The sequence below is a fragment of the Scyliorhinus torazame genome, chromosome 5 (genome assembly GCF_047496885.1).
Source record: "Scyliorhinus torazame isolate Kashiwa2021f chromosome 5, sScyTor2.1, whole genome shotgun sequence".
NCBI lineage: Eukaryota > Metazoa > Chordata > Chondrichthyes > Carcharhiniformes > Scyliorhinidae > Scyliorhinus > Scyliorhinus torazame.
In genome coordinates this window covers 272,478,586-272,504,245 of record NC_092711.1, presented here as the reverse complement: position 1 = coordinate 272,504,245, position 25,660 = coordinate 272,478,586, and the positions used below count along the sequence as shown (strand labels likewise).

General features: G+C 47.8%; 1 protein-coding gene across 1 annotated transcript in view; it reads right to left on the bottom strand.

Moving 5' to 3' along the window:
* Positions 1-20,853, bottom strand: part of LOC140421138 (uncharacterized) — a 46,140-nt gene extending 25,287 nt beyond the window's left edge. The window contains exons 1-3 of the mRNA XM_072505576.1: positions 20,793-20,853; positions 14,558-14,914; positions 4,103-4,159 (exon numbers count right to left, since the gene is read on the bottom strand). Coding sequence (XP_072361677.1) covers positions 4,103-4,159; positions 14,558-14,914; positions 20,793-20,844 — 466 coding nt within the window. The 5' untranslated portion in view covers positions 20,845-20,853. The remainder of the gene's footprint in view (positions 1-4,102; positions 4,160-14,557; positions 14,915-20,792) is intronic.
* Between the last annotated feature and the right edge of the window lie 4,807 nt (positions 20,854-25,660).

The window sequence follows — 25,660 nt, the reverse complement described above, 5'->3', positions numbered from 1 at the left end:
GCACTCGCCTCGCGAGTTTCCCGAACGGCATGACCACATTAGAAATACGCCGTTGGGAATTCGGCCGGTCGTAGACGGAGAATAGCGGGGCGGGCCTCAGGCAATGGCTTCAGGTGGTGGATACTCGGCGCAGCGTACTCCCAGTGTACGGCACTTTTTTTTTGGGGGGGGGGGGGGGGCAGAGAATCGCGGAACCGACGCCGGTCCCGATTTCATGCAGGGAAACTGGATTCTCTGCCCCATCTCCGAACGCGATTTTGGTGTCGGGGTGCAGAGAATCCAGCCCAAGGTTCATGACTTCCAGCAATGGAAAATAAAGCATCAGGAGTCAAACTATGATTGCACTCATGGTACATTCTTAACCCACCCCACTCAGTTTTGGGCGAAGCAAAATTGTTAAGGCTCCTCCTACACATTTCTCCCCAGTGGAAGGAAATAATTTTAATTTGAACACAACTAGTGGATTATTACTGCCCTCTGCTGCTCATCAGTCACCTAACAGTCATCGTCACTCAGAAGTATTATACACCTATACTTTAAGCAAAAGGTGGCAAAGAGGAGACCACAGTTTGTAAGACAGTGAATGATGTAGATAAATCAATCCAGAACATTATTTCAAGGAGAGGAAAGAATTAATGGTAGAAAGTGCTTCAGACAAGAGTAGTCAAGGTTTGAAATTAACTCCTGGGTAGGATCATGAAGGCAAGAACCCTGCAATCCTTAAATAAATAATTGGATACTGTGATGGAGGAAGGATTGGAGAGTTATTTTTAATGTTCAAGCTAAAATATGCTGAATGACCTTCCTCGCCTGTCTCTTACCTTGTAAAAGAGCAAGGAGTGCATTAGTGTTCCTGTGAGAGACAACATAAACTCCCAGATGTAAGCCAAAAGAATGCAAAGTTTCTGTAGCCTTCAGACTTTGGCTCAGTAATATTAAAGTTGTACAAAGCTGCACAAGATGGAGTGAAATGGAATCTATCAAATGCCTATCAGGGCCTTTCAAAACTATTGCAAATCTGAACTCAAAATTTGTCATTATTGTACATCGACCTTAGTCTTATAAAGCATAAATTTAAATAATATTGCGTTTATCAGTTAATCACTTGCCTATCGACTCGTCTATAATCACATGAACAGGAGGGCAACTGATTAAAAATAAATAGAATTAACTGTCATGAAAGTGGTCAGTCGTTTCATTTTCATAATTGATTGATTTGGAGTAATGATTACTGTATCCCCCAAGCCATCAGAGGCCCCGAGATGGTCAAGCTCTGGGCAGGGTAGCATTTGGCACTACTGCTGTGATGAGGGCACCGCCTACCAGGCACCCTGGCAGTGCCACCAGCACCCTGGTAGTGCAATCCTGGCACTGCCAGGCTGGCAGGCATTGCCAGACTGGCAGTGAAAGCTGCCTGGGTAGCAGGTTGCAGTGCTGGGAATCGGGCCCAGGGATACCCTGCCCGTATGAGGTGAGGGGGGGGGCGCACCAGGACCTCCTAACAGGTAAGTAGGGGTGTTGGGGGTCTAGAGGCCGGCATGGGCGTTGAGAGATCCGGGCGATATTCTAAATTGTCACCCCGATCTTTCCCTGTACGGACTGTGCAGGAAATGAATTTGCGCAGGAAATGAAGGCAGGTGTGGCCTTGGCAGGGACATTTCCAGTGCTACAGGTACAGAAAAAGACCAGAGTGCGAGCAGGGCCAATCAGGGATAGTGGAGGGAACTTGTGCCTGGAGTCTGAGGAGATGGGGCGGCCCGAAATGAATACTTTGCTTCAGTATTCACTAGAGAGGGAGACCTTGTTGCTCATGAGAACAGTGTGAACCAGGTTAATAGACTCAAACAAGTTGATATTAAGCAGGAGGATGTGCTGGAAATTTTGAAAAGCATCAGGATAGACAAGTTCCCTGGCCTGACTGGATATACCCAAGGTTACTACGGGAAGCGAGGGAGGAGATTGCTGCATCGTTGGCGATGATCTTTGCATCCTCACTCTCCAGTGGAGTAGTACCAGATGATTGGAGGGAGGCAAATGGTGTTAAAGAAAGGGAATAGGGAAATCCCTGGGAATTACAGGCCCATCAGCCTTACGTCTGTGGTGAGCAAAATATTGGAAAGGATTCTGAGAGATAGGATTTATGATTATTTAGAAAAACATAATTTGATTAAAGATAGTCAGCATGGCTTTGTGAGGGGCAGGTCATGCCTCACAAGCATCATTGAATTCATTGAGGATGTGACGAGACTCATTGATGAAGGTCGGGCAGCGGATGTGGTGTACATGGATTTCAGTAAGGCATTTGATAAGGTTCCCCATGGTAGGCTCATTCAGAAAGTTAGGGGGCATGGGATACAGGGAAATTTGGCTGTCTGGATACAGAATTGGCTGGCCGAAAGAAGACAGCGAGTGGTAGTGAGTGGAAAGTATTCCGCCTGGTGGTCAGTGACCAGTGGTGTCCCGCAGGGATCTGTTATGCGACCTCTGCTCTTTGTAGTTTTTATAAATAACTTGGATGAGGAAGTGGAAGGGTGGGTTAGTAAGTTTGCTGATGCCACAAAGGTTGGGGGAGTTGTAGATAGTGTTGAAGGTTGTTTCAGGTTACAGCAGGACATTGACAGGATGCAGAGCTGGGCTGGGAAGTGGCAGATGGAGTTCAACCTTGATAAATGTGAAGTGATTGATTTTGGAAGGTCGAATTTGAATGCTGAATACAGGGTTAAAGGCAGGATTCTTGGAAGTGTGGAGGAACAGAAGGATCTTGGGGTCCACGTACATAGATCCCTCAAAGTTGCCACCCAGGTTGATAGGGTAATTAAGAAGGCGTATGGTGTGTTGGCTTTCATTAATAGGGGGATTGAGTTTAAGAGCCGCGAGGTTTTGCTGCAGCTTTATAAAACCATAGTTAGACCACACTTGGAATATTGTGTCCAGTTCTGGTCGCCTCATTATAGGAAGGATGTGGATGCTTTGGAGAGGGTACAGAGGAGATTTATCAGGATGCTGCCTGGACTGGAGGGCATGTCTTATGTAGAAAGGTTGAGGGAGCCAGGGCTTTTCTCACTGGAGCGAAGAAGGCAGCACGGTAGCATTGTGGCTAGCACAATTGCTTCACAGCTCCAGGGTCCCAGGTTCAATTTCGGCTTGGGTCACTGTCTGTGCGGAGTCTGCACATCCTCCCAGTGTGTGCGTGGGTTTCCTCCGGGTGCTCCGGTTTCCTCCCATAGTCCAAAGATGTGCAGGTTAGGTGGATTGGCCAAGAAAAATTGCCCTTAGTGTCCAAAATTGCCCTTCGTGTTGGGTGGGGTTACTGGGTTATGGGGATAGGGTGGAGGTGTGGACCTTGGGTAGGGTGCTCTTTCCAAGAGCCGGTGCAGACTCGATGGGCCGAATGGCCTCCTTCTGCACTGTAAATTCTATGAAATGACTTGATAGAGGTGTACAAGGTGATGAGAGGCATGGGTAGAGTGGATAGCCAGAGGCTTTTCCCCAGGGTGGAAATGGCTGTCACAAGGGGACATAAGGTGATTGGTGGAAGGTATAGGGGAGATGTCGGAGGTAAGTTCTTTACACAGAGTGGTGGGTGTGTGGAATGCACTGCCAGCAGAGGTGGTGGAGTCAGAGTCATTAGGGATATTTAAGCGATTCTTAGACAGGCACATGGACAGCAGTAAATTGAAGGGGTGTAGGTTCGGTTGATATTAGATTAGGATAAATGGTTGGCACAACATCGTGGGCTGAAGGGCCTGTACTGTGCTGTTCTATGTTCTATAAACGTGCTCAAAACGGGACTTTTTTCATGTCAGATCGCATCCGTAAACCCTAATTAAGTAAAATAATACCGTACAATATCAACATCCTTAATTGGACATAACGAAGCATGGGATGCAATAGCATCTGAATCCCCAATCATCATATCCTTGCATTCTGGACTCTCAAAGGCAATCTTTCTCTGCACTCTTGCTTTCATTTGCCACCTGAAATGTCCTCTCAGCACCATTGAAGATCTGGGGTTGACTGTTAACCATGGTATCTTTCTTTTTCACAGGAAAAACACCAGTAATAATCCTACATAGACTCAGAAATCGAATAACAAACTTACCATGCACAGGAATAAACACAGGGGTCACACTCGCTGGAGCTCCGGTTGGTGGTAGAGCTGGGGGAAAATAATGAAAATGTTAAGAGACGGGTCCATCTTCATATATATGTATATAAATACATCCCTCTGTGAAAATAAATATATGTAAAGATTCATACAGCAAAGCGCCACATTAAAACACCAACTCCAAAGTTTCAGTAAAACACTTCAGGGTACAAATTTGGGTTGGTGACATTAGTTTACGTGTTTGGCTGGTACTCTGTTTATTTTAGCAAGAGGTAAATTTCCCTCTGTGAAAATAAACAGAGGAATGTCATATAAAGACATTCGGCATAAGGATCATAGAATTTACAGTGCAGAAGGAAGCCATTCGGCCCATCAAGTCTACATCATCCCCTGAAAGAGCACCCTACCTAAGCCTACACCTCCACCCTATCCCCATATCCCAGCAACCCTACCTAATTTTTGGACACTACGGGAAAATTTAGCGTGACTAATCCACCTAACCTGCACATCGTTGGACTGTGGGAGGAAACTGGAGTACCCGGAGGAAACCCATGCAGACACGGAGAGAAGGTGCAGACTCCACGTGCAGACCCAAGCTGGGAATCGAACCTGGGACCCTGGCGCTGTGAGCAACAGTGCTAACCACTGTGCTACTGTGCCACCGCATCCATTAAAATGACTAGCTGTAATTTTCTGCCTTTAGTATCACCAGCTTACTTGGAACCAATATGCTGCCGGAGGATTTATGTAACTGTAGCATATTTGAGTGCCCCACTTATTTCATCTCCTCAAACTGAATCCAGCACTCTTGGCTGCAGTGGATTCTGATGGGAGTGTGAGCGTGTAAAACCTGCTCTGAACTTTGAGCTGTATCGGGATGAACTGGCAGATCCTAGTTGCTGAAGTGACTACCTTTCCTGCAGCGATCTACTCTTTTATTGAGAGTGCACCTTTATACAAGGTACAAACCATTTCAGATCAAACTGGGTTAAACCAGGTCACTTTCACGTCAAATTTTGCCTTGCACCAATATCACTTTTGTCATTTACTCCTTCCTGCACTCATCAGACCGCTCTCCTTTGTTTCATTCTGTACCCAGTCCTCTTTCCTGGCTCTGTGCTTGCTTAAAAGTTGTTCATCTCTAGCATCCTCTAGTCTCAATGAGACGGTGGCCAAGATTTGCTCAGGGCTTTTGAGACAGGGTGGGAAGTGTGAGGGTTGGTAAAATGGCACCAAAAGTATCAGCTGAAACCTTGATGTGTTCCCATCGACAGGGGACTTTGCCAAATGAAGCAGCAGAAGCTTGGCCACTGCCAATTAATACCAGGCAACGGGCATTGCGCAAGCATTGGAACTTATCAGCTGCATCAAGGCAGATTCCCAGGAGCTTCTTGGAAGGCAGAGATGGGGCTAGCTTTCATAGAATTAACAGTGCAGAAGGAGGCCATCTGGCCCATCAAGTCTGCACCGGCCCTTGGAAAAAGAGCACCCTACTTAAGCCCATACCACCACCCTATCCCCGTAATCCAGTAACCCCACCTAACTTTTTTGGACACTAAGGGCAATTTAGCTTGGCCAATCCACCTAACCTGCCCATCTTTGGACTGTGGGAGGAAACCGGAGCACCTGGATGAAACCCACGCAGACACAGGCGGAAAGTGCAAACTCCGCACAGACAGTGACCCAAGCCAGGAATCGAACCTGGGACCCTGGCACTGTGAAGCAACAGCGCTATCCACTGTGCTACCGTGCCATTATGGTTTCTGAGACTTAATTCCATAAATAAGGAGCCCTTGGTGGCAATGACCACAGCCCTAACACCACTGTTTGGAGGGGTTACCCCTTCTGATTGACAATGCCTGTCTTCCCGCCCGAGATCGGTGGGTCTCGGTTCGATTGGTTGGCTGGTGGACAATGAATTGGCCAAAAGGTTAGATTCTGCCCGGTAACAGGCAGTGTTGGGTCCTGCCCGAGTGGGATGATTTCCAGAGTTGAGGAAACACATTTGGAGACCTAGGCACTCAGAAAAAAAATCCTGCTATCTCTCTCCCTCCTGTTATCTCCAGAAAAGCTGCTGTATTTCTGAAACCGAAGAGACCTGAATGACTGGCCAATCCACCTACCCTGCACATCTTTGGGTTGTGGAGGCGAAACCCATGCAAACAGAGGGAGAATGTGCAAACTCCACAGACAATAGCCCCTTTTAAGGGTAAAAAAGCTTTTTAGGTTTAGTTGTAGCTGGATAAATTGCAGTTGGAGACAGGACACTGGGGAGTGAACATCTCTCAACTCTGCCAGAAGCTGGACAGGACAAGGGAATTGCAAAGATGCAGGCTTCCTAAGGGACAAGCAACAGTCCAGATAACCATGGAATTGGGACAAAAAGAATGTCAAAGATGACTGGAGTTAAAAGAATAGAGACCAAGGTATTTATCAGAAGAATTCAAGGAAGTGTTAACTAAGTTCCGAGTTAAAGAGACAATTGCAGTAAACAGATTTAAAGTGGGACAGCAGACTTAAGAGGTAAATGAAACGTTTTCTGCCATTGTACTCAAGTCTGGGAATCGAGATAAGCGCAATTGGGAACAGTTGTACAACAGTCAAGACAAAGAAATCCTAATGGAGAATTGGAAATCCTGGACTGGATACGCTGTTAAAAGTGGAATGGATGGGCAGCACGGTGGCGCTGTGGTTAGCGTTGCTGCCTTGACTTACGGTTGCGGCCATGCCTGGATAGGTCGCACGTTCGGCAACTCCCGCCGGGAACGGACTTTTGGGCTCTCTACAGGGCCCCCAACGGCACTTGTTCGACGGCTTCCAGTGTGGGAAGGTGACAGCAAGGTCCCCCCGACAGTATATGGATTGGACCAGGAGTGGAGCGGTGAAAAAAGGGATCTTGGAGCAGCGAAAAGTGAGAGGGAGAAAAAGCAAGATGGCGGCGGGTGGAGACCAAGCAGCATGGGCGCAGTGGTCGCAGGAGCAGCAGGGGTTTCTTAAACGCTGCTTTGAGGAGCTGAAAACCGAAATGCTGGCGCCAATGAAGGCGGCGATTGAGAAGCTAGTGGAGACCCAGAAGGCCCAAGGGGTGGCAATCCGAGAGGTGCGGCAAAAAGCCTCCGAGAACGAGGATGAGATCTTGGGCCTGGCAGTGAAGGTGGAGGCACACGAGGTGCTGCACAAGAGGTGGGCGGAAAGATTTGAGGACCTGGAGAATAGGTCGAGGAGTAAGAATCTTCGGATTCTGGGTCTCCCTGAAGGAGTGGAGGGGCCCGATGCTGGGGCATGCGTGAGCACGATGCTCGATTCGCTGATGGGCGCGGGAGCCTTCCCGAGCCCGCTGGAGCTGGATGGGGCTCATCGGGTCCTGGCAAGGAGACCAAAGGCCAACGAGCCGCCAAGGGCTGCAGTGGTGAGGTTTCACCACTTTATAGACAGAGAGTGTGTCTTGAGATGGACCAAGAAAGAGCGGAGCAGCAGGTGGGAGAACACGGAGATCCGAATCTACCAGGACTGTAGTGCAGAGGTGGCCAACAAGAGAGCTGGCTTTAATCAGGCTAAGGCGGTGCTCCATCGGAAGGGGGTGAAGTTCGGTATGCTGCAGCCAGCGCGATTTTGGGTCACATTCCAGGATCGGCACCACTATTTTGAAACGCCTGAGGAGGCTTGGAGCTTTATACAGACTGAAAGGTTGGACTCAAATTGAGGGTTTGTTGTTGTGGGTGGGATGTTTGCTGTATATATGGTTTTAACTACGTGTAGGGAATGTTCCCTTGGTTGGGTGCTGGATGGGGGTGGGTGAAGGGATTTGATGGGGAGACTGTGGGAGAGTGTGGGCGTCGGTGTTGGAGGGAGGGGAGGCCCAGGGATGGGGAATTGAGATAAGGCCGCAAAAGGAGCTGCGCCAGAGGAGGCGGGGCCGGCTCAGGAAAGAGAGGGCTTTTTCCCACGCTAGGGAAGGACGGAGGTGGAGGTCGGAGGGGGGGGGGGGGGGGCGGTACTGCAGAGTAGCGCACACCGACTGCTAGGGAAGAGGGGGAGGGGGGATTCCCACACTGGGGGGGTCGTGGGAAGGCGGGAGAGGCCGGGGTCAGCAGGTGTCAGCTGGCTTACGGGAGTGTTATGGGGGGAGCAAAAGAGCTAGATATGGATCTAGCGGGGGGAGGGGGGGGTAATAGGGTATAGGGTTGCTGATGCATTGGTCAAAGGGGAACTGGAAATAGGATAGGTGGTCGGGGCGGAGATCCGCCGTCTGGGGGACTGGAGGGTGCGGGAGGCACAGGCACGTGACTGGCCTAGAAAAGGAGATGGCTAGTCGGCGGGGGGGGGGGGGGGGGAGTGAGAAGCCCCCCAATCCGGCTGATAACTTGGAACGTGAGGGGCCTGAATGGGCCGGTTAAGAGGGCCCGAGTGTTCGCGCACTTAAAGATACTGAAGGCAAACTTGGTCATGCTCCGGAGACACATTTGAAGGTGGCAGACCAGGTCAGGCTGAGAAAGGGATGGGTAGGACAGGTATTCCATTCGGGGCTGGATTCGAAGAACAGAGGGGTTGCAATACTGGTGGGGAAGCGGGTGTCGTTTGAGGCCAAGAATATTGTAGTGGATAATGGAGGTCGATACGTGATGGTGAGCGGTAGGTTGCAGGGGGTACGGGTGGTACTGGTAAACGTATACGCCCCGAACTGGTATGATGCCGGATTTATGAAGCGCATGCTGGGTCGGATTCCGGACCTGGAGGTAGGAAGTTTGATAATGGGGGGGTTTTCAACACGGTGCTGGATCCAGCATTGGATCGCTCTAGGTCCAAGACGGGGAAGAGGCCGGCTACGGCCAAGGTGCTTAGGGGGTTTATGGACCAGATGGGGGGAGTGGATCCATGGAGGTTTGTCAGGCCCCTGGCGCTAGGGATTTCTCATTCTTTTCCCATGTACATAGAGCCAACTCCCGGATAGATTTTTTTCTTTTGAGTAGGGCGCTAATCCCGAAAGTGGAGGGAACAGAGTATTCGGCCATAGCCATCTCAGACCACGCCCCGCACTGGGTGGAGCTGGAGTTAGGATAGGAGAGGGACCAGCGCCCGCTGTGGCGTCTTGATGTGGGATTATTGGCGGATGAGGTGGTGTGCGGAGGGCTGCGATGAGAGATACTTGGAGGCCAATGACAACAGAGAGGTGCAGGTGGGGGTAGTCTGGGAGGCGTTGAAGGCGGTGGTCAGGGGAGAGTTAATCTCCATCAGGGCCCACAGGGAGAAGAGAGAGGGCAGGGAGAGGGAGAGGTTGGTGGGGGAGATCTTAAGGGTGGACAGGAGATATGCAGAGGCCCCTGAGGAGGGACTACTTAGGGAGCGGCGAAGCCTCCAGGTGGAGTTTGACCTGTTGACCACAGGGAAAGCAGAGGCACCGTGGAGGAAAGCACAGGGGGTGACGTACGAGTATGGGGAGAAGGCGAGCCGGATGCTGGCACACCAGCTTCGTAAGAGGGTGGCAGCGAGGGAGATAGGTGGAGTTAAGGATAGCGGGGGGAATGCGGTGCGGAGTGCGGTGAGATTAAATGAGGTATTCAAGGACTTCTATGAGGAGCTGTACAGATCTGAGCCCCCAGCGGGGGAAGAGGGGATGCGACGATTTTTGGATCAACTGAGGTTTCCGAGGGTGGAGGAGCAGGAGGTGGCTGGTTTAGGGGCGCCAATTGGGTTGGAGGAGCTGGTTAAAGGATTGGGGAACATGCAGGCGGGGAAGGCCCCGGGGCCAGATGGGTTCCCGGTCGAGTTTTATAGGAAATATGTGGACCTGCTAGGCCCGTTGTTAGTGAGGACTTTCAATGAGGCAAGGGAGGGGGGCACCCTGCCCCCGACAATGTCCGGGACGCTGAACTCTCTGATCCTGAAGCGGGACAAGGACCCACTGCAATGAGGGTCGTATAGACCGATCTCGCTCCTCAATGTGGATGCTAAGTTGCTGGCAAAAGTGCTAGCTACGAGAATTGAGGACTGTGTCCCGGGAGTGATCCATGAGTACCAGACGGGATTTGTAAAGGGCAGGCATCTAAACACTAATGTGCGGAGGCTCCTCAACGTGATTATGATGCCATCGGTGGAGGGAGAAGCGGAGGTAGTGGCAGCTATGGACGCGGAGAAGGCCTTCGACCGAGTGGAGTGGGAGTATCTTTGGGAAGTGTTGCGGAGGTTTGGGTTCAGGGAGGGGTTTATCAGCTGGGTCAGGCTCCTATATAGAGCCCCGGTGGCGAGTGTTGCTACGAATCGGCGGAAGTCGGAGTTCTTTCGGTTGTACCGAGGGACGAGGCAGGGGTGCCCCCTGTCCCCCTTGTTGTTTGCATTGGCAATTGAGCCTTTGGCAATGGCACTAAGGGAGTTCAAGAAATGGAGGGGGTTGGTCCGAGGGGGAGAGGAACATCGGGTGTCGCTGTATGCGGACGACCTGTTGCTGTATGTGGCAGATCCAGTGGAGGGGATGGTGGGGGTCATGCGGATACTAAGGGAGTTTGGGGACTTCTCGGGCTTCTCAACGTAGGGAAAAGTGAGTGCTTTGTGGTGCACCCAGGGGACGAGGGAAGGGGGATAGACGACCTACCATTGAAGAGGGCGGAAAGGAACTTTCGGTACTTGTGGATCCAGGTGGCTGGGAGGCCCTGCACAAGCTCAATTTGACACGGTTGGTGGAGCAGATGGAGGAGGATTTCAAAAGATGGGATGTGCTGCCACTCTCGCTAGCCGGCAGGGTACAGTCGGTTAAAATGATGGTCCTCCTGAGGTTTCTCTTTGTGTTCCAGTGCCTTCCCATTATAATTACCAAGGCCTTTTTTAAACGGGTAGGTAGGAGCATCATGGGTTTCGTGTGGGCAAATAAGACCCCGAGGATAAAGAGGGTGTTTCTGGAGCGTAGCAGGGACAGGGGAGGGCTAGCGCTGCTGAATCTGTGCGGCTATTATTAGGCAGCCAACGTGGCGATGTCCGTAAGTGGGTAATAGAGGGAGAGGGGGCGGCGTGGAAGAGGTTGGAGATGGCGTCCTGCAGGGGCACGAGCCTGAGGGCGCTGGTGACGGCATCGCTGCCGCTCTCGCCGACAAGGTACACCACGAGTCCGGTGGTGGCGGCAACGTTGAAGATCTGGGGGCAGTGGAGACGGCATAGGGGTGAGATCGGAGCCTCGGTTTGGTCCCCGATTCAGGAGAACCATCGGTTCGTCCCGGGAAGGATGGATGGGGGGGTTTCGGACTTGGCATCGGGCAGGGATCAGAAGAATGGGGGACCTGTTTATAGATGGGACGTTTGCAAGCCTAGGGGCGCTGGAAGAGAAGTTTGGGTTACCCCCGGGAAATGCATTCAGGTATATGCAAGTGAGGGCGTTTGTGAGGCGGCAGGTGAGGAAATTCCCGTTGCTCCCGGCACAGGGGATTCAGGACAGGGCGATTTTGGGCATATGGGTCGGAGAAGGCAAGGTTTCGGCGATCTATCAGGAGATGAAAGAAGAGGAGGAGGCTTCGGTAGAGGAGTTAAAGGGCAAGTGGGAGGAGGAGCTTGGGGAGGAGATTGATGAGGGCCTGTGGGCTGATGCCCTGAGTAGGGTTAATTCCTCTTCCTCGTGCGCCAGGCTCAGCCTAATACAATTTAAGGTTACTCACAGAGCGCATATGACAGGGGCGAGATTGAGTAGGTTCTTTGGGATGGAGGACAGGTGTGGGAGGTGCTCGGAAAGCCAGGCGAATCACGTCCACATGTTCTGGTCGTGCCCGGCATTGGATGGGTTCTGGAGGGGTTTCGCGAGGACTATGTCCAAGGTGGTGAAAGTCCAGGTCAAGCCGAGCTGGGGGTTGGCACTATTTGGGGTAATGGATGAGCCGGGAGTGCAGGAGGCGAAAAAGGCCGGTATCCTGGCCTTTGCGCCCTGGTAGCCCAGCGGAGGATCTTGCTATTATGGAGGGACGCGAAGCCCCCCAGTGTGGAAGCCTGGGTAAATGACATGTCAGGGTTCATTAAGCTGGAGAGGATAAAGTTTGCCTTGAGAGGGTCTGTGCAGGGGTTCTTCAGGCGGTGGCAACTGTTCCTAGACTATCTCGCGGAGCGTTAGGAGGAGGTCAGCAGCAGCAGCAGCCCGGGGGGCGGGGGGGGCTTCCCCAAGGGTACTTGTGAATGTCATATGGGGGGATTACTATATACGGGGGAAACCCAATGTATAAGTTTTGTATTATTTTTGATTGTTGTGTTTGTGTTCTTTTTTCTTTTTGTTATGGGGGGGGGGGGGGGGGGTTTGTTAAAAATGTTGTTGGAAAAATCTGAATAAACATATTTTTTATAAAAAAGGCATTGCTGCCTCACGGCACCGAGGTCCCAGGTTCGATCCCAGCTCTGGGTCACTGTCTGTGTGGAGTTTGCACATTCTCCCCGTGTTTGCATGGGTTTCGCCCCCACAACCCAAAGATGTGCAGGGTAGGTGGATTGGCCACGCTAAATTGCCCCTTAATTGAAAAAAAAGGAATTGGGTACTCTAAAATTTATTTTTAAAAAGTGGGATGGAAGGTTTGTTTTAAAGTGTCAGTTGGAAAACCTAGACAGAATTTCAGAACGCAAACCACTAAGGAAACGCATTATTATGACAGAACATTTTAAACAGGTTTTTGGGAGTGTAGTTTGGGAACTCTCAAATGACAATCATCTGGGGGATTCTGAGGAGAAAGCCACGGACGCTAACTGGGGATTCAGAGCGGAGTGCATGATTTGGACCACAGTCATCCTGTATGCTTAACAGAGACCTTTTGTATTAATGAGACCACGGTAGCTTAAGATGTACTTTGTAATCCATGCTAACCTTAAAACCTGTGTGCAATGTTAAACTAAAGGGGAACAAAGGAGAATTTTATTATAATCCAATTTTTCCATGTTTTAATGTTTTTTCCTGTTGTTAAAACTAATTAACGGCCCTGTGACTCTGTTCCTCCATGTTTTATTAAAAAAACTAAAAGTTACATTTTGCTTCAGCTAAGGTTCCATTCTGGGATCTTCACATCCAGTTTTATCATCGAGGATTGTAACAGTACACAGCTATTCACTAACACGCATATCAGGCAGTTAGCAATGGTAAGATTACTAATTGTAAAAATACGATGGGAACTTCCAATATCCAAAAATCGTTCAATAACATACCGCACAAAAGGCTACTGAATAAGAAACAGTTCTGGTGTTGGGACTAGCATATTAGCATGGACAGAGGATTGGTTAACTAATAGAAGACAGGATTGGGATGGAAGGGGCATTTTCAGGATAGTAACCTATAACTAGCGGAGTACTATAGAGGTCTGTGCTGGTGCCATAATTATTTACAATGTATATTAATGACTTGGATGAGGGAAGTGAATGCACCATTGCCAAGTTTGCAGATGACACAAAAATAGGCGGGAAGGCAAGTGGTGAGGATGACACAAAGAGTCAACAGAGGGATATAGACTGGTTAAGTGAGTGGGCAAAAACTTGGCAGATGGAATATCATTTTGGAAAATGTGATGTTATGCACTTCGGTAGGAAGAATAAAGGAGCTGAATATTATTCAAATGGAGAAAGACTGCAAAAAGCTTCAGCACAGAGGGATTTGGGAGTCCTCATGCATAAATCACAAAAAGCTAGCATGCAAGTTCAGTAGGTAATAGGGTAGACAGATGAAATGTTGGTCTTTATTTCAAAGGGAATGAAGTATAAAAATACGGAAGCCTTGCTAAAACTATACAAGGCACTAGTTTGACCATGCCTGGAATACAGTGCACAGTTTTGGTCTCCTTATCTAAGAAAATATATACTGGCATCGGAGGCAGTCCAGCGAAGGTTCAATGAGTTGATCCCGGGTATGGATGAATTTTCTTACGAGAGATTGCATAGGTTGGACCTGTACACATTGGAGTTTAGAAGAATGAGAGGCTACCTCATTGATAAATATAGGGTTCGCAGGGGGAAGATGATAGAGGTTGTTTCCCCTTGTGGGAGAGTCTAGAACTAGAGGGCATAATTTCAGAGTAAGGGGTCGCCCACTTAAGACAGATGAGGAGGAATTTAGTCCCTCAGAGGATAGTTAATCCATGGAATTCTTTACTGCAGTGATCGTGGAGGCTGGGACATTATGCATGTTCAAGGCTGAAAGAGACAGATTTCTGATCAATAAGGGAATCAGCAGTTATGGGGATATGGTGGTAAAGTGGAGTTGCGGATTATCATATATCAGTCATGATCTCATTGAATGGCGAAGCAGACTCAATGGGCCAACTGTCTTACTTCTGCTCCCATGTCTTGTGGCCTACCTGCTGCAAATCTATTGAGAAAGAAAATAATTCTGTGAGCTTAAATTCTAGCACACAAGATCATTTTTTCAGCAATTTTTCTGGTTCTTGTTATAGCTAATCATTGGCATTACAAAGCGAAATAATCAACAGTCAAAAAAAAACTTACCTCTTAGCACTATTAAATTGACATATGCATTTTCTTTTGTTTGGTTTAATCCATGCTTAGCGAGCCATCTTACTTCACAAGTGTAGGTTCCTCGATCACTGTACGCCAGATTTTTCATGGTAAGTGAAACATCACCAGATCCAGGATAATATTTAATACTTATTCTGTTCCGATTGTTGAAACGGGGAATATAATTACCAAATTCATTTCTTCGAATGATAACGGTGTACCTATTAATGTACCAAGTGACTTCTACCTCAGCAAAAAGAGGCGATGGACGATAGGAACAAGGAATGCTGACTGATTTTCTCAACTGCCCTGTCACCTCCATAGGAACAGTCAGTGCAAGTGAATCAGCTGTAAAACACATAAACAGAGGATATGAAATGATAGACTCTGGTGATCCACTTAGGAAGAAACTCTGGAAGAATACACAACTTTTGCAGCTATCGACCAGCTGTCCAGCAACTAATGAAGCTTTTTTGGGCTGGACAAAGTAAAAGACAATCTCAATTAGTGGTATCAGAATAGAAGTGCAGAATGAAGACCTAATATAAGAGTCTCTCTGCAGGTAATCAAACAGGCTTTTTAAAAAAATACACTACCAACATTTTGATCAGCACATAATTTTTCTCTATGTTATGGGAAAATATTTCCACAAAGTAACCCCAATTCAGTCATCCATGTTATATTCCAAAAAGCCAGTTGGTGAGGAAAGTAACGGAAGGCAATCTTTACACACGTTTATAAGAAGGGGCAAGGAGCCAGTTACGAAGATATAGAACATAGAACATACAGTGCAGAAGGAGGCCTTTCGGCCCATCGAGTCTGCGCCGACCCACTTAAGCCCTCACTTCCACCCCATCCCCGTAACCCAATAACCCTTCCTAACCTTTTTGGGCACTAAGGGCAATTTATCATGGCCAATCCACCTAACCTGCACATCTTTGGACTGTTGGAGGAAACCGGAGCACCCGGAGGAAACCCACGCAGACACAGGGAGAACGTGCAGACTCCGCACAGGCAGTGACCCAGCGGGGAATCGAACCTGGGACCCTGGCGCTGTGAAGCCATAGTGTTATCCACTTGTGCTACCGTGCTGCTCTTTATTGGAGAAGTTAGGACAGTTTTCCTTGGAGAAAAGGAGGCCAAGAGAAGATTTGATAGATGTATTCAAAATCATGATGGGCCTGGACAGAGTAGATAGGGAGCAACCATGCCCACTCATGAAAGGGTCGAGAAGTGATGCGAAGATGATTTCCTCTGCCCAGAGGCTGGTTGGAGTCTGGAATGAACTTCCTGAGAGGGTGGTGGAGGCAGGTCCAATCAAGATATTCAAAAGGGAATTGGATTGCTCTCTGAAAATAAATAATGTGCAAGGTAACAGGGACAAGACTGTGGAGTGGGATTAGGTAGAATGCTCTTTCAGCGAGTCAGTGCAGACTCGATGAGTGAATGGCCTCCTTTCTGTACTGTAACGGTTCTGCAATTTTGAAAACAAGAGGGCACAGATTTAAGGCAAAGCAAAAGCAATGAGAAAAAGTGTTTTCAAGCAAGTGATACAGTCTGAAATGCACTGCCTGAGGGTGTGGTGGAGGTAGGTTTAACTGAAACATTCAGAAGGAAACTAGACTGTTCCTGAAAAGAAAGAATGTGCAGGAAAATGGAGGGAAGGTGGGAGAATGTCACTAAAGGGATTTGCTTATTCAGAGAGCCAGTGCAATCCAATGGACTCAATGGCCATCTTCTGCAATGTAACAATTCTATGTTTCTGTGAAAATGTAACTTTCCTTCCCTATTAAGCAGTAATAAAGTTTGATTGTCCATGCTGCTTTCTCTGGATTCCAGGTGGTTCTGGGGGTGACTGTGGCCTGAGAATAATGCCACTCAGGATGATTTACTGCCAGAATGATGGTGGCAGTCGCAAGCACACGCCCAGAGTTGGACAAGTGGAAGGGAAATGATACACAAATTAAATGATCACAAATGTCAAAATTATCCCACTTTACGGCTTCTTTTCCTGCCCAATATGAAGAATAGCGATTTAAAACCCACATCCATTGATAATTGACAGCAACTTAAATGCAAAAATAAACTTAAAGGATTATAACTGGCACTGGGAAAAGGCCTTATTTTAAATTCTATATCACTTTTAGATTTTGTTAATTTTGTGAAGAGTGAAGGATTGTCTGTCCTCTGCTATGGGGTTTCAATATTTAGTTTCTCAACTTTTATCACTGAGACTATACAATTTCCTTTTGGAATATTTCCTTTTGGAGTTGGATGAAGAGAATGAGGAGTAGGAAGGAATTCAGACTAGTTAGCCAGCATAGGCGTTAGCTAGCACTCACCCCTATTACCTGAAACCATAGTGCTCCAACCTGCACCTGACCCAGCAATAGCATTTACGAAGGCTGTAATTCACAAGAAACTCATCAATGAGTTATGCCATTTGTCAAACCTAACCTAGGTCATCTCTGTCATTGCCAGTGTACAAATGGAGACTGTAAAGGCCACGAATGCCCTTAATACTGTGGCTAATTCAGACTGCCCTGGGAGTTAGCAGAAATGTTGACCAATCAGCCATGCATGAATAAATCAAGCAAGTGACAGATGCACTCTTTGCTACAGTTAAGCATGAGCAGTGGTGCTCATCGTGAGCACAGAGTAAAACCTCTGGCCCACTGTTGGTCTGTCAATAACTCCCCCTCTGGGAATTGCCTTCCTCCGAATTAATCTCCCACCCTCCCACAATCCATAACAGCAGATGGGTTATCTGTCCAAACCTCCCTCAAATCTCCCTTTAAATTAAAGTAACCATGTCGATAAGCAATTTAGCATGCGTACTAGATAACAAATAGGAACTGAAACAACTAAAATAATTCTTGCTGATTTTAACAGCTTTTGGTCACATTCAGAATGTAACACAGCAAAATGAACTTAGGACCTTCCTACTTTGTATGCCTGACGCAGTATCATGTGTTGAAATACTGGGCCAACTAGAAGGAAATGTGATGCAACACTGCTTTTGCAATCAAAGCACTTCTGACCATTGAAGCTCAATTATGGAAACAGTGATAATCTGCTGTCTCAAAAATTCAATTTATTTCAGAAGATAAGAAGGCAAGTTTGGATGATGCTGGGTAAAAAGCTTTTACTCACGAAATTCTACAATCCTCTTCTTATCCCATCATAGCATTCAGTTTCCTCTGAATGGATTCTAAGGTTGTCTCCACTCTCTTTTTTGGAAGTTTTAATTATCCTTTAGTCAGTACATTACAAATCACAAATCACATTTCCCTCTCTTTTTGGCAGAAATACAATTCTGGAAAATTGTTCACTTAACCTCCATCTTAATAATATCAAAGTGAGTAATCCATTCTGATTATTTTTGGCAATGTAAGTTATGTCACTGGGTGTCGTCTCAGGGAATATGTTGAAGAAAAAGTGCTGTAGTTTCCCAGATGTACCGGGTGACGAGACAGTTCTGCATTACATTTAGTAACATTGCGGCATTAACAATTTATATTATGCTTAGGAAAATCCTCCATTATTTTCACTCATCCCTTCTTACCTGTCTATAAATAAACTGTCCTATACCTTGCACTTGCCCGACAATCAATTTTAGCCCCTAATGTTATGCACTTCTTCTATTCAAAACATTTAGCCAACATCCTTTTTTTTTTTTAAGATTGGTTTTCCTTTTCCAACTTACCTAGAACTTTCATTTATGTAATGCGTACCCAACCTCAGGACATTCCAAATTTCTTTAAAGCGAATGAATTAAGTGCAGTTACTGCTGCAATGTAGGAATTCCGAGCCTCCCATGCACCTTTAAAATATAGCGTTGTGCCAATACCTTTCCTTTCCTCTTTTTACAGAACACCATGATTTGCATTTTCAGGGAGCAGGCTTGATTCTGGTATTCTTCTCATGCCGTAGTCCCTACTACCACAACAATCTAAAGTTCAGACGTCTTATTACAAATCGTTCTAGTCTTTGTGTATATGCAGCTTAAAGTAGATTTCCTGCTTTTTGGCATCCAAGTTTGCATGGGACCGATAGCGAAATCAGAGTTCATTTGCACAAATCTATCACTTGCCGTACATTCACTTTCATTCACATTTCCAGTTACTTCCCAACCCTCATTCTGTAGCAAATGAACTTCCAGAAGACAAAAACCTTGGTGCCATTTAAGAGACAACTGAACACATTGATGAAGGATAGCAATTTAAGATTTGCCTATGGTAGGGTTACAATTTTCAATAACCGTCTCCAAAGTTCATTTGCATTCTCTATACTTCGAGTAAATTTCTCCTTTCCCAAATTCAAGAACTTCACTAAAAATTATTGTACATTTTTAAAATTAATTTATGGGATGTGGCGTCGCTGGTTAGGCCAGCATTTATTGCCTATCCCTAGTTGCCCTTTAGAAGGTGGTGGTGAGTTGCCTTCTTGAACTGCTGCAGTCCTTGATGTGTAGGTACACCCACTGTGCTGTTAGGGAGGGAGTTCCATGATGTTGCCCCAGCAACAGTAAAGGAGTGGTGATATATTTCCAAGTCAGGGTGGTGAGTGCCTTGGAGAGGAACCTCCACGTAGTGGGGTTCCTAGGTATCTGCTGCTCTTCTCCTAGATGATAGTGCTCGAGGGTATGGAAGGTGCTGTCTAAGGAACCTTGGTGAGTGCATCTTGTAGGTGGTACAAACGGCTGCCACTGTTCTTCGGTGATGGAGGGCTTGAATGTTTGTGGAAGGGGGAGCAATCAAGCAGGCTGCTTTGTCCTAGTTGGTGTCGATCTTCTTGAGTGTTGTTGGAGCTGCACTCATCCAGGCAAGTGAAGAGTATTTCATTACACTCCTGACATGTGCCTTGTAGATTGTGGACAGGCTTTGGGGGGTAATCAGGAGGTGAGTTACTCACAGTAGGATTCCTAGTCTTTGGTTGCCCTGGTAGCCACAGTATTAATATGGCTAGTCCAGTACAGTTTCTGATCAATCGTAACCCCCAGGATGTTGGTTGTGGGGGATTCAGCAATGGTAATGCCATTAAATGTCAAGGGGCAGGGGTTAGATCCTCTCTTGTAGGAGATGGTCATTGCCTGGCACTTGTGTGGCGCGAATGTAACTTGCCACTTGTCAACCCAAGCCTGGATATTGTCCGGGTCTTACTGCATTTGGACATGGGCTGCTTCATTGTTTATCATTACTTTTGGAAATGATCCTCACAAATATCTTTGAGTGCTTTGATATATTTGCTATATATCAAACCTGGTGTGGACTCCCACATGCAAATCTCATGCTTTCTACATCAATCATTTTAACCTCTTGCTAACATGTACAGCTCTAGCTCCAGGTAAACACCTCGCATTCTATATAGTTCCCACCACTTAAAACATCCACATTTAAAATGAGCAGTCATTTACATCTGCCAAAAAGGAATAAACACTATCCATTTGCATTCATTGTTGTTGCTCAAAATACCTTATGGTCTTATGGTCTAAGTCTCCATTTATTTCGAGCAGAACAACTTTGCGAACTACCAATACCATTGAGGTGCACTGAATGCAAGTATCAAGATCTTGTTCAATAAGCTAAACAGTCTTCAAATTAAAGGTAAACTCGACAAAAAAAACTAAAAGTACTGCATTGTGATTACCGTCAGTGGAACAAATACACCGTAAAAATGATAGCGCTGACTTTTGTTGTGATATGCTGTCACAAGACCTTCCAGCTAATAGGGCATTGCCAAAGTGATCATTCAAATATGAGCTGACAAAATATCAACAGATTATTTATGGTCTTAACATCATGGTCATTACAGCTAAGCCCAATTTCATTCAAACCTAATGCAGCCTCGACGTTGACAGGTATTCCCCTCCCTAACCAAGAAGGACCAATGTCAACCATCGTGCCCAGACACCCCACTTAATTAACACAAGCTCAATCTGTACAGACTGATGAAATCTGGCAGCTGCTGGACTCTGATGCAACATTACACCACATTGTAGTTTAATCTCAAGAATCAATACATGTCATGTTCAGTTATATAATAATACATCCTTTTCAGACAACTAAAAATAACACCTCCAGAGATATAATATTAGAAGATGGGTTTGGCATTTGGCATCACTGAAAATACTGGGACAAAAATAAAAGTTAACGTAGAGAAATATTACATGATAAAACTTCTAGGACTTCTTTTCAGGATGAAGTGAAATAAAGTTATCACTTACTGAGGTTGAGGAACAAGATAGAAACCAACAATGAACATACTTGCTTCTCCATGTTGCACTTAACTCTAGTCAATTGTGATTGCAAGTTGAGAAAAGCTTCCTTTTTCCTTCAAGCTGACCCTTGTGCACCAATACATTTACATAGTCTATCCTGCATTTCCATTGTATTACGCGTCATGAGTCAGAGTTACTATTACGGCACAGGAGGTAGCTGTTTGGCGCTTCAAGCCCATGCTATCTCTCTCACAGCAATCCAATCAGTCCCATTCCCCACTGGTTATTCTTTCATGGGCTATGAGCAGTTTTGGCAAGGCCAGCATTCATTGCTCATCCCTAATTGCCCTTTAACAGAGTAGCTTACAAGGCCACTTCAGAGGGCAGTTAAGAGGCAACCACATTGCTGCGAGTCTGGAGTTACATGTAGGCCAGACCAGGTAAGGATGACAGATTTTCTCCCCTAACGGATGAGTGAACCAGGTGGGCTTTTACAACAATCAATGACAGTTGATCTATCCCTGTGGCCCTGCAAGTTTATTCTCCTCAAGTACCCAATCAATTTTCATTTTGAAATCATTGATCATCTCCCCTTTCACCATCTTTGCAGGCAACAAGCTCCAGTTTACCTCAGCTGATATTTATATTCTGCGAGATAATAAAACAATAAGGGTCTTTTGCAGTTCACGAGTGGACACAAGCAGAAGGCTGAAAATTTTACTTTGACGAATACAATTACCAGAGAGCACACCTCACTGAATCCAGGCAATAGCCTGAGTTTGAGAGTTATCCAAAATCAATACTTACAAATGTTTTTCAATTTCTGAATGGTGTGGAAAATCAAAAATCAAAAATGACAAGCTAAAGACACTAATTTTCCATTTACTCATGCACTCATTAAAAAAAAGAGAGGTTCTGGAATTTTCTGTTGAACTTTGGAAATTTCTAACGGAGTGATGTGCCTGTTTCTTACTGCAGGTAAAGCTATGTTCCATTTTTACTTTTGATATCTGTATTGCCCTCAGTACAGAACTACCTAGCTGCTGAGTTTCTCCAGCAATTTGTTTTTGTACCTGCTGGTATTTTCTGTTTTGTAGTGCTACAACTATTCTCCTTTTCTAGCAACACTTCTGAAACTTGTAATTTCATTTGCAGCAAGCATGGACAATTCAGTCATAATTTTTATGGTAATCATGGGCAGGATTCTCCGACCCCCCGCCGGGTCGGAGAATCGCCGAGGGGCGGCGTGAATCCCGCCTCGCTGCTCTGACGCCAGCTGCCGAATTCTCCGGCGCCGTTTTTTTTGGCGGGGGCGGGGATCACGTTGCGCCGGGCGGGAGCCGTTGGAAGTGCCCCCCACCCACCCGCCGATTCTCTTGGCCCCCGATGGGCCGAGTGGCCGTCCATTTTCATCCGATCCCGTCGGCGTGAAATACACAAGGTCCATACCGGCGGAACCTGGCTCTGAGGGCGGTTAGCGGGTTCCTCGGGGGGGGGGGGGGGGGGGGGGGGGGGGGGTGGCCTGGCCCACGGTCGGGGCCCACCGATCTGCAGGCGGGCCTGTGCCATGGGGGCACTCTTTCCCTCTGCGCCGGCCTCTGTAAAGCTCCGCCACGGCCGGCGCAGAAGAAACCCTATGTGCATATGCAGGGATCACGCCAACGGTTCTGGGAACACGCTGGCGCTCCTGCGCATGCGCCAACTCATGCTGGCCAGCGGAGGCCTTTCGGCGCTGGTTGGCGCAACACCAACCACTCCAGCGCCGGCCTAGCCCCCGGAAGCACGGAGGATTCCGCAACTTCCAGGCGGCCCGACGCCAGAGTGGTTCACGACACTCTTTGGCGCCGGTACGGCCCGCCCCCCCCCGGGTAGGGGAGAATCCCGGCCCTTGTATTTTGGGAAGGCAGAGGAGTCCCTGTCAAGAAGGAAAGCAGTTGCATTGGCGTTCTCTTCCCAGCAGCCACATATTAAGATGTGGACATTGTAATACCCTGCCCGGGACCTACGGGGTGGGAATGATTATCTTCCCCATGGCCGGCCCGCCGATTCTCAGCCGTCCACACCTGCTCTCAGCCGACGGGACCTCGGCGTTGAAGGGTCCGGGTCCGGGGGGGCGGGGGGTGGGGCTCCAATGTGACCTGGCCCGCGATCGGGGCCCACTAACTGGCAGGCCGGCCTCTCTGGCTGGGGGCCTCGTTTCTTCCGCGCCGGCCCCTGTAGTCCTGCACCATGTTGCGTTGGGGACGGCGCGTTGAAGGAAGCCACTGCACATGCACGGATCCCGCAGTGCCCATTTGACGCCGGGATCAGGAGCTGGAGCTGCGTGAACCGCTCCAGTGCCGTACTGGCCCCCTGTAGGGGCCAGAATTGCTGATCCTGAGGCCGTGTTTACGCCGTCGAGAAACGCGACGGCTTTTCTGACGGCGTCAACACTTAGCCTCAGGATCACCGAATCCCGCCCAGGTTATATCGTATTGTAAATAAATCTAGTTCTTTACTCAGTGTGGAGTCCCCATGTCCTTATTAAAGACACATTTACAGGGTACATGAAATAGTTTGAAGGGACTGTTGAACACCCTGGAAAATACGCTGGATATATTGGGGAGTTAAAGGTTAGCAATCAAACTCTCTTGTATGGTGAACCAACTGGCTTGCCAAGACAAATGGGATCTGTGGGGTACTATGAGAAGAAAGCATGGCTCACCAATCGGAACATCAAGCATGCATGGTTAAAGCGTAACTTTGGTGACTAACATACGAAACATAGACAGAAGGATCCATTAACTATCGTAAAGAAAGATAATAAAGTGACTCACCAAAGGATTCAAAAACAAGTCAGGAAGTCTTGTTTATGAGAAGTATCTTTGACATAAACAACAATGACGGTTTATGAAAATAGGCTTTTCAAATGGTTCAGGATCAGATACATTGTGAAGTTTTACCTGTGACAAGGATGTGTGTAAAATAAAACTTATAAAGCATGGTTTACAACAAGTTCTTTGGCGAGTTCAAAATATAGACAAATCTGTAATTTAGTTTCTAACGTTCCTAGGCTATAAACAAATAAGCTCAGTTCCCGATACAGTACTCCACCTTCGAGTGTCTTACATTTACTGTAAGCATCATCGTGAACCATAGAAGGAAAGGGGTTGATGAACAGTTGTTTCTTAGTTGCCTTCATGATCTGCAATTCATTAGTGAAGTCATTAACTCATTCCCTTAAGTGTGATCTTGAGTAAAGTTCTATCATGACATAATAGCTCTTCCCTTGGCTATGAAGGTGATCACAGCATTACATTTCTATGCTATCAACTCCTTTTTAAAAAAAAAATATTTATTAAAGTTTTTAACACAATTTTTCTCCCTTACAAACAATAACCCCCCCCCCCGTAACAAAAAAAAAGAAACGAGAAATCACACGGAGCAAGATATATACATGGCAAAATAGTATATTTACATAGCTTTGTACACTGGCTCTCTCCCGTACGTGCCAGTTTCCCCGACTCTTCATGTTATCTCTTGCTCATCCACCCCCACCCCCCCAGGCAGCTCCCCCTCCACCACCCCCCCTCCCCGGGCATCCCTCCCCCCCCCCCCAGGTTGCTGCTGCTGACCGACCTTCCTCTAACGCTCCGCGAGATAGTCTAGGAACGGTTGCCACCGCCTGGAGAACCCCTGCGCAGACCCTCTCAAGGCAAACTTAATCCTCTCCAACTTTATGAACCCAGCCATATCGTTTATCCAGGCCTCCACGCTGGGGGGCTTCGCCTCCTTCCACATTAGCAAGATCCTTCGCCGGGCTACTAGGGACGCAAAGGCCAGAATGCCGGCCTCTTTCGCCTCCTGCACTCCCGGTTCGGCCACTACTCCGAATATTGCTAGACCCCAGCTTGGCTTGACCCGGACTTTCACCACCTGAGATATTGCTCCCGCCACTCCTCTCCAGAACCCCTCCAGTGCCGGGCATGACCAAAACATATGGACATGGTTCGCCGGGCTCCCTGAGCACCTTCCACATCTGTCCTCTACCCCAAAGAACCTGCTCAACCTCGCCCCCGTCAGGTGAGCTCTGTGAACCACCTTAAATTGTATCAGGCTGAGCCTGGCACACGAGGAGGAGGAATTAACCCTACCCAGGGCATCAGCCCACAGACCTTCCTTGATCTTCTCCCGCAGTTCCTCCTCCCATTTACCCTTCAACTCTTCTACCAGCGCTTCCCCCTCTTCTTTCATCTCCTGGTGTATTGCCGACACCTTGCCCTCCCCGACCCATGCACCCGAGATCACCCTGTCTTGAATTTCTTGTGCCGGGAGCAACGGGAATTCCCTCAGCTGTCGCCTCACAAAAGCCCTCACCTGCATATATCTAAAGGCATTTCCCGGGGGTAACTCAAACTTCTCCTCCAGTGCCCCTAGGCTCGCAAACGTTCCGTCAATGAACAGGTCCCCCATTCTTCTGATCCCCGCCCGATGCCAGCTCTGGAACCCCCCGGTCCATCTTCCCCGGGGCAAACCGATGGTTACCCCTGATCGGGGACCACACCGATGCTCCCATTGCACCCCTGTGCCATCTCCACTGGCCCCAGATCCTTAGCGTTGCCGCCACCACCGGGCTCGTGATATACTTTGTCGGCGGGAGCGGCAGCGGTGCCGTCACCAACGCCCCCAGACTCGTTCCTTTGCAGGACGCCATCTCCATCCTCTTCCATGCCACCCCCTCTCCCTCCATAACCCACTTGCGGATCATCGACACATTTGCTGCCCAGTAGTAGATCACCAGGTTTGGCAGCGCCAACCCTCCTTGGTCCCTACTGCGTTCCAGGAACCCTCTCCTTACCCTCGGGGTCTTATTCGCCCACACAAACCCCATAATA